This window comes from Vitis riparia, chromosome 13 (genome assembly GCF_004353265.1).
Source record: "Vitis riparia cultivar Riparia Gloire de Montpellier isolate 1030 chromosome 13, EGFV_Vit.rip_1.0, whole genome shotgun sequence".
Taxonomy (NCBI): domain Eukaryota; kingdom Viridiplantae; phylum Streptophyta; class Magnoliopsida; order Vitales; family Vitaceae; genus Vitis; species Vitis riparia.
In genome coordinates, this window is record NC_048443.1 from 5,809,469 (window position 1) to 5,823,646 (window position 14,178).

Here is a 14,178-nt window from a genome sequence, read left to right on the forward strand (position 1 = left end):
AAAAACTATTTTATGTTTTCTGTTTTCAATAACAAAAAAGGGGATTCTTTCAAATAATATATTTTAATTGTTTTTACTTGTTTTTTTAAAGTTGTTTTAAAAAACAATTATGCAAACATATATAATGATTAAAAATAAAGTTCTACACATAAAATTATTTTTAAAACACTTTTAAAAATATTTAAAACTTTTAAAAATATTTCAAGTTTTCAAACAAGATTTTATTCTACAAAAATCAAATAACATTTTTTAAAAATTATTCTTAAAAACTATTTTCAAAATTGTTTAAAAAAACAATTACCAAACAATACCTTAGTCATCGATATTTTTTTATCCTTTTTCCCTTTTTATATTCTTATTATAAGAAACTTTTACATTAAAATACATTAGTTTGTACTTTAGAGAGGGGGTATCTAGAAGATAGATACGTATGAGACAAAGACCTTAAGTGTGTAGTTACAAGTATTCAAAGGGTTGATAAGAGTTAATATAGAATTTACAAATAGTTGGTGGGAGTTAATAAAATTTTGACTACTTTTCCTTCTTTCTCCCTTCCTTCATCTCCCGCATCTTTCATCTTTCTTCCTTTTTTCTCATACATTACACGTAGTCAATATTACTTTATTGTAACGAATCTTATGTTACTTCTTTATCTGCTACTTTAAATTTTTGTAATTAGGGATGCAATTATTGTTTCAATATCATCATTTTCAATGTCATTGTTCCATCACATTTTGAAGGTTTCGATAACCTTCTTCATCAAACCTATCCCAAAATGTTGTGTCATCATTGAGGTAGGAAGATGATTCTGGTAATTTTATAGTAAGCTCAATTATAAAATCTTTTTTTTTTCAGGGGTTGTAAAAGGTTTTTGAACTATAATATGTTCTAAAAGTTTATTTATCTAAGGATAAGGTTTATAGCTTTTTTTTTTTTTTTGTTCCATGTTTTAAAAAAATTGTAACACGGTTCCTCAAAGGGTACTCTTACAAAATTCATAAATTTCCTGTTAATTTTCAAAAAATACTACTATACCGACTAAATTTAAGGATTGCTTTTAATTTTCTATGGTTTTCTCACAGTTTTGTGTATTGTTTATATCTAATATTGTTTTACATTCATATATTGGTTGCAAAAAACTAGAAGGTTCTATTTTTATTTTCCATTAAGGTCCATTTGTTTTACTATACCTCGCTATTTCAGTTTTTATATTTACAAATTCATTTTTATTTTATTTTTTTGTTTTTTTCATATTTACTAACTCATTTGGAACTATTTGTGGTTTTTCTTCAACTTTTAGTTGAATAGTAATTGATTTATTATTATCTACAAGTTTTTTAATCAAATGGGCTTTATAGAGTTGTTCAATTATTTGTCCATCTATATAGTTTTTACATATTATGTTAGCAAAAATTTCTTAATCTACCTATTCTACTAATAATTTTGGGTTGCTAAATTCATTTAACATTATATTAATCAATTATGAATTCATGTGTAGATTTTTTTACTGTTTTTATGTTTAGCAAAATACTTTCCTGTATTGTAATAACATTTACAAATTATATCTCGCTATCTTAATCTATCTCTACAATTATGTTTTTATAGTTTCCAAAAATTATACTAGCACTCTCATCTTTATTTACATATTAGACTACTAAAAGTTGGATATTTTATTATCAATTTATTTATTTTGGGTAATTCCCACTCTCGTCCTAATAAATAATCTACTTTAATTGGTTTTACTTTTATCATATTTACCGTTCTACTTCCAAAGATTCTTACTACATCATCAAATTCCATAAATGCATTTTAGACTTAAAGTATTAGTGGTTTTTCCTATAAATCTTATAGTTATACTAAGGTTCTTACTTTCTAATTTCATATCATAACTTTTAATATTTTTAGTTATTTTTATTTTTTCATTAATTTTTTTAAGATCTATACAAAATTGAGGTATACAACCAATGACTTCATAATTTTGGTTCATATTTACTCATGCACTAGATAAAAGAGATATTCCTATTATGTTATTTTTAGTATTTAAAAGGTTAATACCTACAAGTGGCCCAATTTATTTACGATGAAGTCTTATTATTCCTATTAAAATTATTCCTAAATGCATATATTTATCGATTTTATTTTTGAATAATTTATGTTTTGTTTTTTGAGAGACTAAATCGAAATATACAATATTTCTTATTGAAAAAAAGTATATTAGTTTAAAATTTTAGTTATTTTGGAATTTTGAACTAACTTTTTTTTGTAGGGTGTTACTTTCTTTACTGCTATTTCCAATTTTGATTCTACAAATTCTTTAACATTTTCTTTTGGGTTTATAACTTCTATTGTTTCCATTGTTTTATTATTAAACTTTTTGGTTGAAATAATTTATTTTTTGTTATGTCCTAATTATTGGTTTTTCTCATAAACTAAAATTTTCAAATTGTCTTAAAAAGTTTTTCAATTTTAGTTATTCTTATGATCTGACCTTTTTAGCTATTTGTTTCAAAAGTTTATCTACTTTTTGGTTAACTTTTTATAATATTTCTTTGAGGTTTTGTTGTTCTATTTCATTTCTAACAAATTTTTATTATTTAATTAGTTGTTCTTTAATATAATATAGGTTATTTCTTAATAAATTATGGTTTTTAAAGTCTTTCGGCTTCTTTTCTAAGCCCTAGAGTTGTATTGAAATTTGTTAAAGCCATTTGTTTATTTTTCCAAGTTTCTTCTAAATAGTTTATATTATTTTTATTTTTTTCCTCAATTTGTTTTTTATGTTATTTTAATACTATATTTGTTATTTTCAATTGACTTTCTATAAAATATTTTAAATGTTTTACCTCTTGTTTTTTTAAACGAGGGTTAATAAATTTTGTAAACCGTCAATATGTCTGATAAGAAGAACTAGCATATAAATTGTCGATTTATAATTTATCCTTTGGTTAAGGTTTCTGTAGCAAAAAGTCATAAAATGATTTTTTTATAGTTGCATCATATTCACACAAATACTTAAGAGAGGTTAAATTTTTAATATTTATAATTAAAATTTTAATACTTATAGTTAAATCTTTTACATTACTCCTTAAAATATGCGGTTTATCTTAAGTTTCACTAAATTATTTACGTTGAACACATAACTTATTATTAAGTTATTTTACACGATTATAATCTAGATTATATATACTAATAGGATAATGAATAAAATACATTAATTCATAGCAAACTATTAGGTTAAGTTTCATAAAACACACCAATTTTTTAATAAAAATGGGTTATAGGTTAAGGGTTAAGACTAAAGACTTTAGTTATGAAATTTGATTTCAAAACAAATTTTTTTACTATAACTTAACATTTTATTTTTATGTAGAACCTATGTATATTGTAGATATTGATTAGTAAAAAATAAAATTATGATTCAAATAATTTTCATTTCCTTAACTGTTAAAGAAAAATAAAATTAAAGACCATGAATAATAGAAAAATCAAGGACAAGAATTTCAACAACAATTTCTAACTTTAATTGATGCTGAATTCATAAATTTAGGAGAAGTGGTTGGGCAAATGGAGTAAGCTGGTTTTTTTTTTTTTTTTTTTTCTCCTATACTTTCTTTCATTTTTACAGCACGTTTTATAGAGAAAAAAAAAATTACAAAATGACAAAAACGAGTTAATTAGGTAGTTAGCATAAGATAGACACATAGGAGACAAAGACTTAAATGTGTAGTTATAAGTATTTAAAGGGTTGGTAAGAGATGATATAAAATCTATGAAGAGATAATATAAAAAATTACAAAATTTTGACCACTTTTCTTCTTTCTTGCTTCATTTTTCACTCACCTCTTTCCTCTTTCTTCCTTTATTCTCATGCATTACTTGAGTCAATATTACTTTATTATAACAGATCTTCTACTGCTTCTTTAAATTTTTATAGTCAGGGATGCAGTTATTATTTCAATATAGTCACTGCTGATGTCATTATTCCATCGTATTTTAAAGGTTCTAATAACCATCTTCGTCAAGATTATCGAAGAATGTTGCGTCATCATTGAGGTAGGAAGATAGTTCTGGTAACCTTATAGTAAACTCGGTTATAAAATTTTATTATTTAGGGGTTGTAAAAGGTTTTGGAACTATAATATGTTCTAATGATTTATTTCTCCAAATAAACATGGTTTTTGTTTATGCAATAAGATTAGATAATTTATTTCAGGTTAGTATGTGGTCATAAATTTGAAAAACTCTAAATCAAATAAAAAATTCATTTGAACATGTCATTTCCCATTTTGGTTCTTATTAAGAGATAAACGGGTTCTTTATTATACTTTATATTATATAAACATGGTCATAGACCAGTATTATTGATACATTGGTTTGAAATAAAGGTATAATAGTTTCAAAATAAATATAAATTTGATTTTTGGTTTTAAAAAGATAAGTTATAATATTTTTTAATTTTTTCAAAAAAATTAAAGGGATTTGAGATACATGATTCATAAAAATATTTTTTTTTTAACTCTCCAATCCAATAACTAAGGTACAAGATAAATAATTTACTTATTTACAATAGGCATATTTACACAAGTAAGATATATAACAAATAAAAAATATAGGTCATGATATGCTACATGTCCTGTTTTTATTCAAATATTTTTTGTTTTAAAATATTTATACATAATTTATTGATTTTTAAACACTTTATTATAACAAAAATAAATAAATACAAAAGTTTCCATATTTCAACCAAGACAACAAAATCCTAATGATCTTCCTCTATTTTGTTATTTTTCTTTATTTATTTATTCATTTATTTTCATTATTTTTTCAATACCTAAAAAACACTAAACAATAAAGATTGAGTTAAGAGTCTGTGTAATAGTAATAAATGTTTTTAAATTAAAAAATGTTTTTCTTTTAAATTAAGCATTTAACAAATTTTATGAAACACTGTTAAAATTACTTATAATTTTTTATGGAGAAACGTTTGATAGGGAAAGTGGGAAAATACCTTAATAAAAATACTGTAAATAAAAATATTGTCAACTCTAAATGTTCTATTTTATATTCATAAAAAATTTAGTAAACATGCAATTAGGGAATTAGAAAAATAAATTAAAAGAATAAAAAAATGAAAATAATTGAATGGATAAATGATGGTAGTTGGAATTGATAAGACTTGTAAATAAAAATAATTTTGCATAATTTAATAGTATATTTTTTTAGCTTTCCAATTAAGAAAAGAAGAAGGAAATTTAAGAGGGTTTTAGGGTATGCTTGAGACTGTTTTTAAAATAATTTGTTTGTTCTTTATAATAAAAAAACACAGAAAACATGTTTAATAAACAAAATATGCTTTTTGTTTTTTGTTTTATACTTTTAAAAATAAAAAACAAAGTGTTTTCAAAAAACATATTTTAATTATTTTATGTTATTTTCACATTTTTTATAGTTATTTTAATAAATAATTATATAAATACGTAGCATAATTAAAAATAAAAAACTAGATATAAAATTTATATTTAAAATATTTTAAGTTTTCAAACATATATTTGTTTTTATAAAAATTAGAAAATGGTTTTTAAAAACTGTTTTTTATAATTATTTTTAAAAATAGTTATCAAATAGGTACTTTGACACATTCAAACACAAACTTCACATACAATATATATATATATATATATATATATATATATATATATATATATATATATATATATATATATATATATATATTCACATAATTCTATATGCTTATGGTTATTTATTTAAATATACCACATTTATTATATTTTACATACTGCTATGTTCTATAAACAAAACTTGATATATATATATATATATATATATATATATATATATTTGTTGTATAAACAAAACTTTTAGGTATTTTAATATATTTATTGTTTTTCAATATACAATAACTGGTTTTACATTAAAAGATAATATTTTAGAGTACACTTGATATTGATTTTATGAAACAGTTTTAATTTTAAAAAACATTAAAAAAAAAAAGATGTTTTACAACATTTACAAACATTTTTAATTTTTAAAAAAATATTCTAAAAAAAAAATGTTTTACAAAATTTACAAAACGCTTTTAAAAATCTGAAAAATCACTTATAATGTTTCTGAAAAAGTACTCACACGTGATTCTTGTAAAAATACTTTAAGAAAAAAAATACTAATATGAAAAATAACACTTTAAATAAATACATTATCTAACAAACTCTTAATATGGTTGAAATTCTGCATTATGCTAAAATTACAATTTTCCTTTTTATTTTTCCAAATATTATTTTTTTCAATTCTAGAAAATGAACTGAAATTAATATGAATTAAAATTTAAAATTCTAATAATTGAGTTTCCTTTCATAAAAACAATATTATAATTATTTTTTTCCTTTTATTTTTCTTGGAAGTTTTCTTAATTGCTCATGCATAATATTTTTTTATTATTGAAATTGGGTACTCATTTTCCACTCCCCGTATTCCATTTTTTAAACAATGATGTGGGTCATTGATAACTATTTTCAAAAATAATTTTTGAAAATAGTTTTTTATAAACTACTCTCTAATGTTAATGTTTGGCCGAATAAAAGTATGTTTAAGACTTTAAATATTTTAGACCTATTTTTTTATGTTTTTAATATATTTTAAAAGTAATTTTTATAAATAATGCTTTATTTTTAATTATTTTTATGTTTATATAATTATTTTTAAAATATATTATTAAAAAAAAAAATATATTTTATAAAAATATTACATTTTCTATTTTAATAATAAAAAATAAAAATAGTTTTTGATTATCAAACATATTTTTGGATTTTCTTATTGGATAACGAGAAATTATTGCCAAACAAGGTCTAATGATCCCTTCCAAAAGCGAATTAAAATTTTTAAACCACTATTAGTATTTAAAATATTTTTAACTCATTTTTCATATTTTTAATATATTTTAAAAATATTTTTTTATATATAATGTTTTATTTAAATTATTTTTAATGTTTATACAAATATTTTTAAAGAATAAATAAAAATAATTAAAAGATATTTTTTGAATGCCATACTTTCTATTTTTAAAAACAAAAATTAAAAATAGTTTTTTGATTATGTGTTTTTGGATTTTTTTTTTCCTGGATAACGAAAAGCTGTTGCCAAACAAGGTCTAATGATCCTTTCCACAAGCGAATTAAATTTTGTTAACTATGGTTAAGTATTTAACCCGAGAAGCGGGACAGTTGGGTTTTCGCAATGCAGTTTGAAAAATTTCCCATTTATTTTCCCACAACTTTATCAAATTCCCATTATACCATTCCCTCTCAGGCCAGCCAACGTTAGATCGAGGAAAAACACAGCGTGGTCAAAGTGGGTAGTTTCGTCATTAACCTCACCAGACCTGTACAGTTCAGCGAAAGTGAAACCCCAGTGCATGCAAAACCCATTTGTAACTCTCTGTGCTTTCTCTCTCTACCTTCTCTCTAATTTCTCTCTCTAGAAACAGCTCCGAAGAGAGGGGGAAGAGAGCAATTCATTTCCGGGTTTGTACTGCATTTCTCTCCTTGAAATCGTGGTTTCGTTTACTTTCTCTCTGTTACTGCATTTGGGTTTTTAGTTTTCAATCTGTTTTTTTGTGGGTTTAATTTAGGGTTTTTTGCACTCACATTCAGCAGCTAGAAGTGGAAACGGAGGAAATTTTTGGTAAATTTTCTCATTTTTGTCTTACTTTTTGCTTTTCATTTATTGAGGTATGTTTGGCTGCCCAGAAAGTGGAGGAAAAGCGAAGAACAGAAAATTGCTACGTTATATATGTGTTTTTATTTCTCTTGTTGCGGTTTCCTTAGAAATGGAGGAATGATTTGGGGTTTTATTTCTTTTAGCGTCCCTGGATATCTCGTGTACTTGAGTTTTGCCCCCTTTTTATTTAATTGTTGTCTTTTAATTTTTCTCCTCTATTTGCCTATCTTTTTTTTTGCTTTTCTTAGCTTGCAGGACATCTCATCCCTTGTATCTTTTAATTATTTCGTATACGATAGAATTTCGTTCCTGATTTTTTTTTTTTTTTTTTAAAAATTTGTGCTGTGCTGGCTAAGGTTTTTCTCCCCAACTTCCTTTCTTAGTTCATGAATTAATCAGGGGTTTTTATCTATGGATTTTTCCCCATTGCATAGTAAACCCCCATTATTGGTTTCTTAGCGAGTTTGAATTTGAGCAATTTTTTTTTTTTTTTTGTTTGCATAAAGTTATGCTCTTCTTTATGGAGGAGAAAATTCAGGGAATGAAAGAAGAAAGGGTTTTGAAGCTTCACCTTTTCATTTGCGCTCAAAGAACTCCACTCAGCTGAGCCTGAAAACATAAAGTCAAATTTCACCTTTTTATCGCCTCAATCCCTTCTGCAACTAATCATAGAATTATTGCCGGAAAAATGCAGATATTTGAGTTTACATTTTTGTCCCCATTGCAAGCAGTCAAGTTTGACATTTAGTCAAGTTTGACATTTGTACATTTTATATTAATTTATTTTTGTTTATTTTTTATTTTTTATTAACAATAAGTAGCCCGTGATTTATTTTATTTTATTTTATTTTCAGTTAGGTTGTTTTTGATATAATTGCATCTTTATTATTGTGATGAGTGCTTACCACCAAATTTAGGGTTCAGATTATGTTGGTATGAATATTATGTTTCCCTCATTTGGGTTTATTTGACTAGAAGGTTGCAACACCATATTTCATGCATAGTTTTGTTTGTTTTGTTTTTGTTTTTGTGGTTCGTCTTTTTTTTTTTTGGTTTTTGTTTTGACCGTAATCTAATTATACTGCTATTTTTGAGTCTTATAGTGAGCTTATCCCTGAGCAGAAAGTAATAATGCTTTCCATCTATCATAGTTGGAGAAAGTTCAATTTGTTTTTGTGATGTAGGAAAGCAACTGAAATTCAGTTTTGAATATTGATTTTTGTTTTTTTGGACTTGCGGAAACGGAAAACGTTAATCCACAGACCTATATCTAGTTGGCTTAGTTGAGGTGAAGTTTTCTTATATAGAAAAACTGTGAACATAATTAAAATCTTATTTCTGTTTTACTCTTCAGTTTTCTTGGTCAGCAAACTGAGAGAACACTCCAGTTTGTTTTTTCCTTGTTGCTTCACTTGATTGAATGGTCCAAGTAGGAATTCTTTTGGTGCTTATGAGTTTCAATGTTGTGTGATGTAGATCATTCTTAGGTCACAAAAGAGTTACTATAGCTTTCTATTGTTGTCATTCTTCTTTGCGAGTAGTAATTGCTTTTGGTCATTATAGAACATATGGCTGCTCTGCAGATCCTGTAAATGCTATGCTTGGTTGTCGACACTACTGAGGAATAGAAATCTGAAGTTTAATATTTTCCGTCCTTCAGTTCTTAAGGAAACAAAATGCTCAACTTTACCATGATACAAGGCATAACTGAGCTCATGGTTTCAATTCCTTTGTAAAAAAAGGAAAAATCATATTTTAAAGCTTAATTTTATTTTCCTTTCCTTTTCCACTGGTTTCTCTTGAATGAAATGCAGAATTTGGATTGTGTTTTATAGAAATCCTTTTGGGTGATAGCAAAGAAGATTTTCACAAAAGTGCGTTAAGTTTAAATTATATAAACAGTGGTTTTTCCTTACTATTATACTGTTGGAAATGTAGACTCAAAACTCTTACTCTCTTTATCCCTTTCTCTTCCTCACACTCAAATGCACAAACAGCCACACATATTTGTTCCCCCTTTTTGTGTTATTTTATGTTTCTCTGAAACACTAGGTTTAAGTGCTTCAAACCATGGTGATTTAGGAGAGGGAGGCCTTTCTTGTGGGCTAGATATCAAAGGACCAGTTGTTGACTCTTTCTGGCCCAATCAATCCTTTCAAAGATGAGAAACCTGTAGCCAATGTTGGAAACAATGTTTTTGGAGGTCTCTCTTGTGGGTTAGGCTTGGAGGGGTCTGTTGGCTTTTCTTGCCACCTTTCCATTAATCCCATAAATGTGGGTCGGGCCAATAACATTACAATGAAGCTCTCTATTGGTGTAAAGGGCAAATAAGAGATAGCCTAAAGCGATTTCCAGATTCTTCCTCTTGATAGAGCAAGAAGTTATAGCCAGTGACCCTTGCCATCCTTAATGGACCGAAAGTGCTTCAGGGAAAGGGGTGGTTGTCTGACAGCAATGAAGCTCTTTTGGCTGAAGTGGCTTACTACAAAGGTATTTCTTCACTTTTGTTTCTCTAATGGGGGTGAGCTTTCTTTTTCTTTTCTGCTTCTTCCTCCCCAAGAGGTTGGGCTCTTGGTCATTTAATTTTTTTTTTGATAGGTTACAAGTCTTGGCATGAGTCTTGAGCTTCAAATATTCAAAGGTTTGTAATGGGTAGGGTCCTTATAGGATTTCTATACATATTTTATAAGATATTTAAGTCTCAATATTCAACAGTTTTACTGAATTGTACTTTTGTGAGATTTTGGTATAGATTTATAAGCTTTGGTCTTGGGTTCAAGTCTAAGGTTAGAGTGCACATAGTTGATCATGAACTTAGCTATCAATTGATCCTTTAAAGGGAGAGAGAAGAAAGAGATTGAGAAGATGTAAATGAGTTGTTGGTTATTGTGATGATTGACTCATATATAATAATTAATTTCGTATTATTGATAAATAAAAGAGAAAGACCACTATGATTGATGGATGAAGAAAAAGGAGTAGACATTAACACTAATGTGGGGAATTATAAAGTAATTGGATATAAATAGCAATGGTAGTGTTGAAGATTATTTGATGAAGCCATGAGAGTTGGATTTTGAAAGAGAAAAAGAGAAACTAAAATAGAAACTATTGATAATGACGAACGATTGATATATCATTTTTTTTTGATAGGAAACGATTGATATATCATGGATTGTATAGTTTTCTTATTATTCAATTTTCATGTGATTTTATTAGTATTGTATATTTTTTGAGGTTTTATTATTTATTATTTTTATTTTGTCTAAGTTGAGGCTTATGTCTCACCTCATTTGGACAAAACGCCTCAGAATCCCCTTTAGCCTTTTGTTGGAACAAGCAATCAGATCATCATTTACATGCATCTTTTTGAATTGGGCTGGAATATACATAGATGATCCTTCTATGACTGTGATAGTCTTTGTAGATTGGTTGAGTTTCGACTAAGGAGATGTCAATTATTTATTTATTTTTTTGTTCTCTTCCTTTTTGCTTGTTTGTTGGCTCACCTTATATTTATGATATGTGCTTTTGTGTTCCTTTTTTGGGACATTTTTAATATGCCTCTTTGTTTTGCTTATTAAAAAAAGAGGAAACAACATGTGATTCTACTTACTGTCTTGCACGTTGTGCTGTGTGAATAGCTGTCGCTATAATGTAAAAATCTCCTTTTACTGGTTTTGCTTATAAAAAGTTTGTTGATCTAGTTAGAATTTAATATTTCTTCCTGCTTGATTGTTTTTATTAAGAATGAATTGTCATCTCTCTGTCAATTGAATGACAATATTCAATTGGGCTAACAGGCTTGAGGTCTGTTTTTGTAGAATTAAAAAGAATTTTGCATCTCTATTGTTCCTTGTTCTTGTTTGCCACTTGATATGGATTATTTCTTGCAGTGTTGTTTTGAAGTTTTCCCTTAATGAGATGGAGGAAGACTCATCAACTATTTTAGATGGTGAAATAAGTGGAATAAGATTTGGGTTGGCTACGAGACAGGAAATTGTAAGTACTAATCTGTTGCTTTTAAATTCATATCATTTGCTTTTATTGGAGAAATCTTCTTTCATCATTGGTCATGGGGTTGCATTGATTAACAAAAATTGATATATCTATATGATATAAATGATGATATATGATGCCATCTCAACATGCAATCTCTATAAAATTAGGTATAAACACTTCAAATTGAGAAGCAGCTCTTGGCATATTGCCTAGCGAAACAAATAATCCTTATGTACTACCTGTAATGAAAAAAGCGTCTATCAATCTTTTGATTATTTCAAAAGCAAATCTTGAATTATTTTGTTTCTTTTTTTCTTTGTAGTGTATTGCATCGGTTAGTGACTGTCCCATTAGTCATGCTAGCCAGCTCACAAATCCATTTCTAGGTTTGCCATTGGAATTTGGCAAATGTGAATCTTGTGGTACAGCAGAACCTGGACAATGTGAAGGTGTGTAACTTTAATTTTTGGCTGTATTGTTTTTCTTTACTTTTTATGAGAAAATAATTGAAGTTTAAATGGATTAAAAAATGTATCTGGGGTGGATGTTCCTGGCATTAGTCTGGAAAGTTCATTTTTTGGATAAGAAATCATTTCTTTTTGGGAAGTAATACTGAAGCTGTGTTCTCTGTGCTCCTTCAGGTCATTTTGGATATATCGAATTGCCTATACCAATATATCATCCTGGACATGTTAGTGAACTGAAAAGGATGTTAAGCTTGCTATGTTTGAAGTGCTTGAAAATCAGAAAAAGCAAGGTATCACTTCTGATTAATTATTTTCTTGATAGGATGGATTTGCATTGTTGTGGTTTCTGATACTTTGTGAGTTACATGGACCCCATAGCTCCCTTTCAGGTTGACAGTAGAATAGATGAATTACATGCCTTTTGTATTATTAAGCAGGAGTGCTAATGCATTAAATTTGAAAGACAATCCATGTTCATAGTTGGGTTGCAACCATCTACTTTCTAAATCAAGAAAATATATTTTAGAGAAACAAGTTTGGCCTAATTATAATTATTTCCATTGTTAAGACATTCTTCAAGTCTCTTTCTCTGTGGGATTTTGCTGAAGAAAGATTCAGGAAAAGGCTAACCTCTGGGAAATGCCATTATCCCTCCAAGGGAGGGTGGCTCACTTTGTTGAAAAGCACTCTATGTTGTCTGTCAATCTATTTGCTATCAGCTTTTGTAATGCCTAGTAAGGTGAGGGTCACACTTGAAAGAATTCAAAGAGATTTTTTTGAGGTGGAGGTCTACTTGAAAAGAAAAATCATGTAATAAGGTGGCTGATTGTTTATTTTGAAAGTGGGTTTTGGGGTGAGTGGACCAGGTATACTCACCAAGTTGTGATTGAGAAAATGGTTGTGGAGACTGGACTTAAAGTGTGACAACTTCTGGAGAAAGGTGATAGTGGGAAATGCTTTTGACTCAAGCCTTTGGAAAGCTTAGGGAAGGGAGCTGCTTTTTCAACTGGAACGAGTTATGCCTTCGGAAATGGTCTTAGGGTTAGGCTATGGCATGATCATCAGTGAGATAAGGTTCCCTTAAAGCACCATCTTCTAGAGCCCTTCATTATGATGGCTCAAGATGCTTGGGTGGCAGATTTTTGGGATGGGACTTGTTGGAATCCTAGATGTAGAAGGAACTTTTTATATAAGGAGAAGCTAGAAGTGATGTGGAGGACACTAATTTGGAAGATTGGTAATTTTTTTTATTATTTTCATTAGATCTTGCTACTCAGCCTTGATCTCTAAGGAGTCTCTCTCCATTACTGCAAAGTTTGATTTAGAACTTTAGAGTGCCTTGGCCTCTAAGAGTCTCTCCATTCTTGCAAAGTTTGATTCAGAACGTCAGGGTGCCTTCTAAACTTGTTGTTGGTGTTTTTTTTTTTCCTTCCTTTTCCTTTTTTTTTCTTTCTTTCCATGAGAAGCAGTTTTGGAGAAAATCTTGACTTTAGACCAACTTATGAAGAGAAGATGGAACTTGGTCAATAGTTGTCCTTTTTTTTTTTTTTTTCCTATTAGAAACATAAAATGTATTTATTAAGGTTAAAAAGAATAGGAGAAAGATGAGGAGTCCTCCACTCAATTACAAAAACCTGATCAAAATATGATTGAACTCCTCCGCTATACAAGGAGTCTATATAGAAGGTTTTAGATTACAATACAATATATACATAAGTCATCTCCTCAAGTCCTGGGTAAGCTCTTCTCATTGATGTCCAAAGTCTTTTAATGTACACATCAAATGCAAATTGAGTTGAATAACATTGAAGGAATGCCTTTAAAAGCCTCTATGCATGAGGCCCACTTGGAGGAATAGAAGTGAAGTTAATCTCACACCTCTCTTACGTCCTCCACTCATCCTAAAAAATTCTAACATCTCTCCCACCACACAATCCATAGCAATATGAGACAAGCAATTTGCCAATGGTTCTTA

General features: G+C 27.7%; 1 protein-coding gene across 1 annotated transcript in view; it reads left to right on the forward strand.

The window, feature by feature from the left end:
* The first annotated feature begins 7,428 nt into the window (after positions 1–7,428).
* Positions 7,429–14,178, forward strand: part of LOC117927999 (DNA-directed RNA polymerase V subunit 1) — a 44,423-nt gene continuing 37,673 nt past the window's right edge. Inside the window, exons 1-5 of the mRNA XM_034847740.1 lie at positions 7,429–7,538; positions 7,646–7,698; positions 11,631–11,736; positions 12,059–12,185; positions 12,378–12,493. Coding sequence (XP_034703631.1) covers positions 11,659–11,736; positions 12,059–12,185; positions 12,378–12,493 — 321 coding nt within the window. The 5' untranslated portion in view covers positions 7,429–7,538; positions 7,646–7,698; positions 11,631–11,658. The remainder of the gene's footprint in view (positions 7,539–7,645; positions 7,699–11,630; positions 11,737–12,058; positions 12,186–12,377; positions 12,494–14,178) is intronic.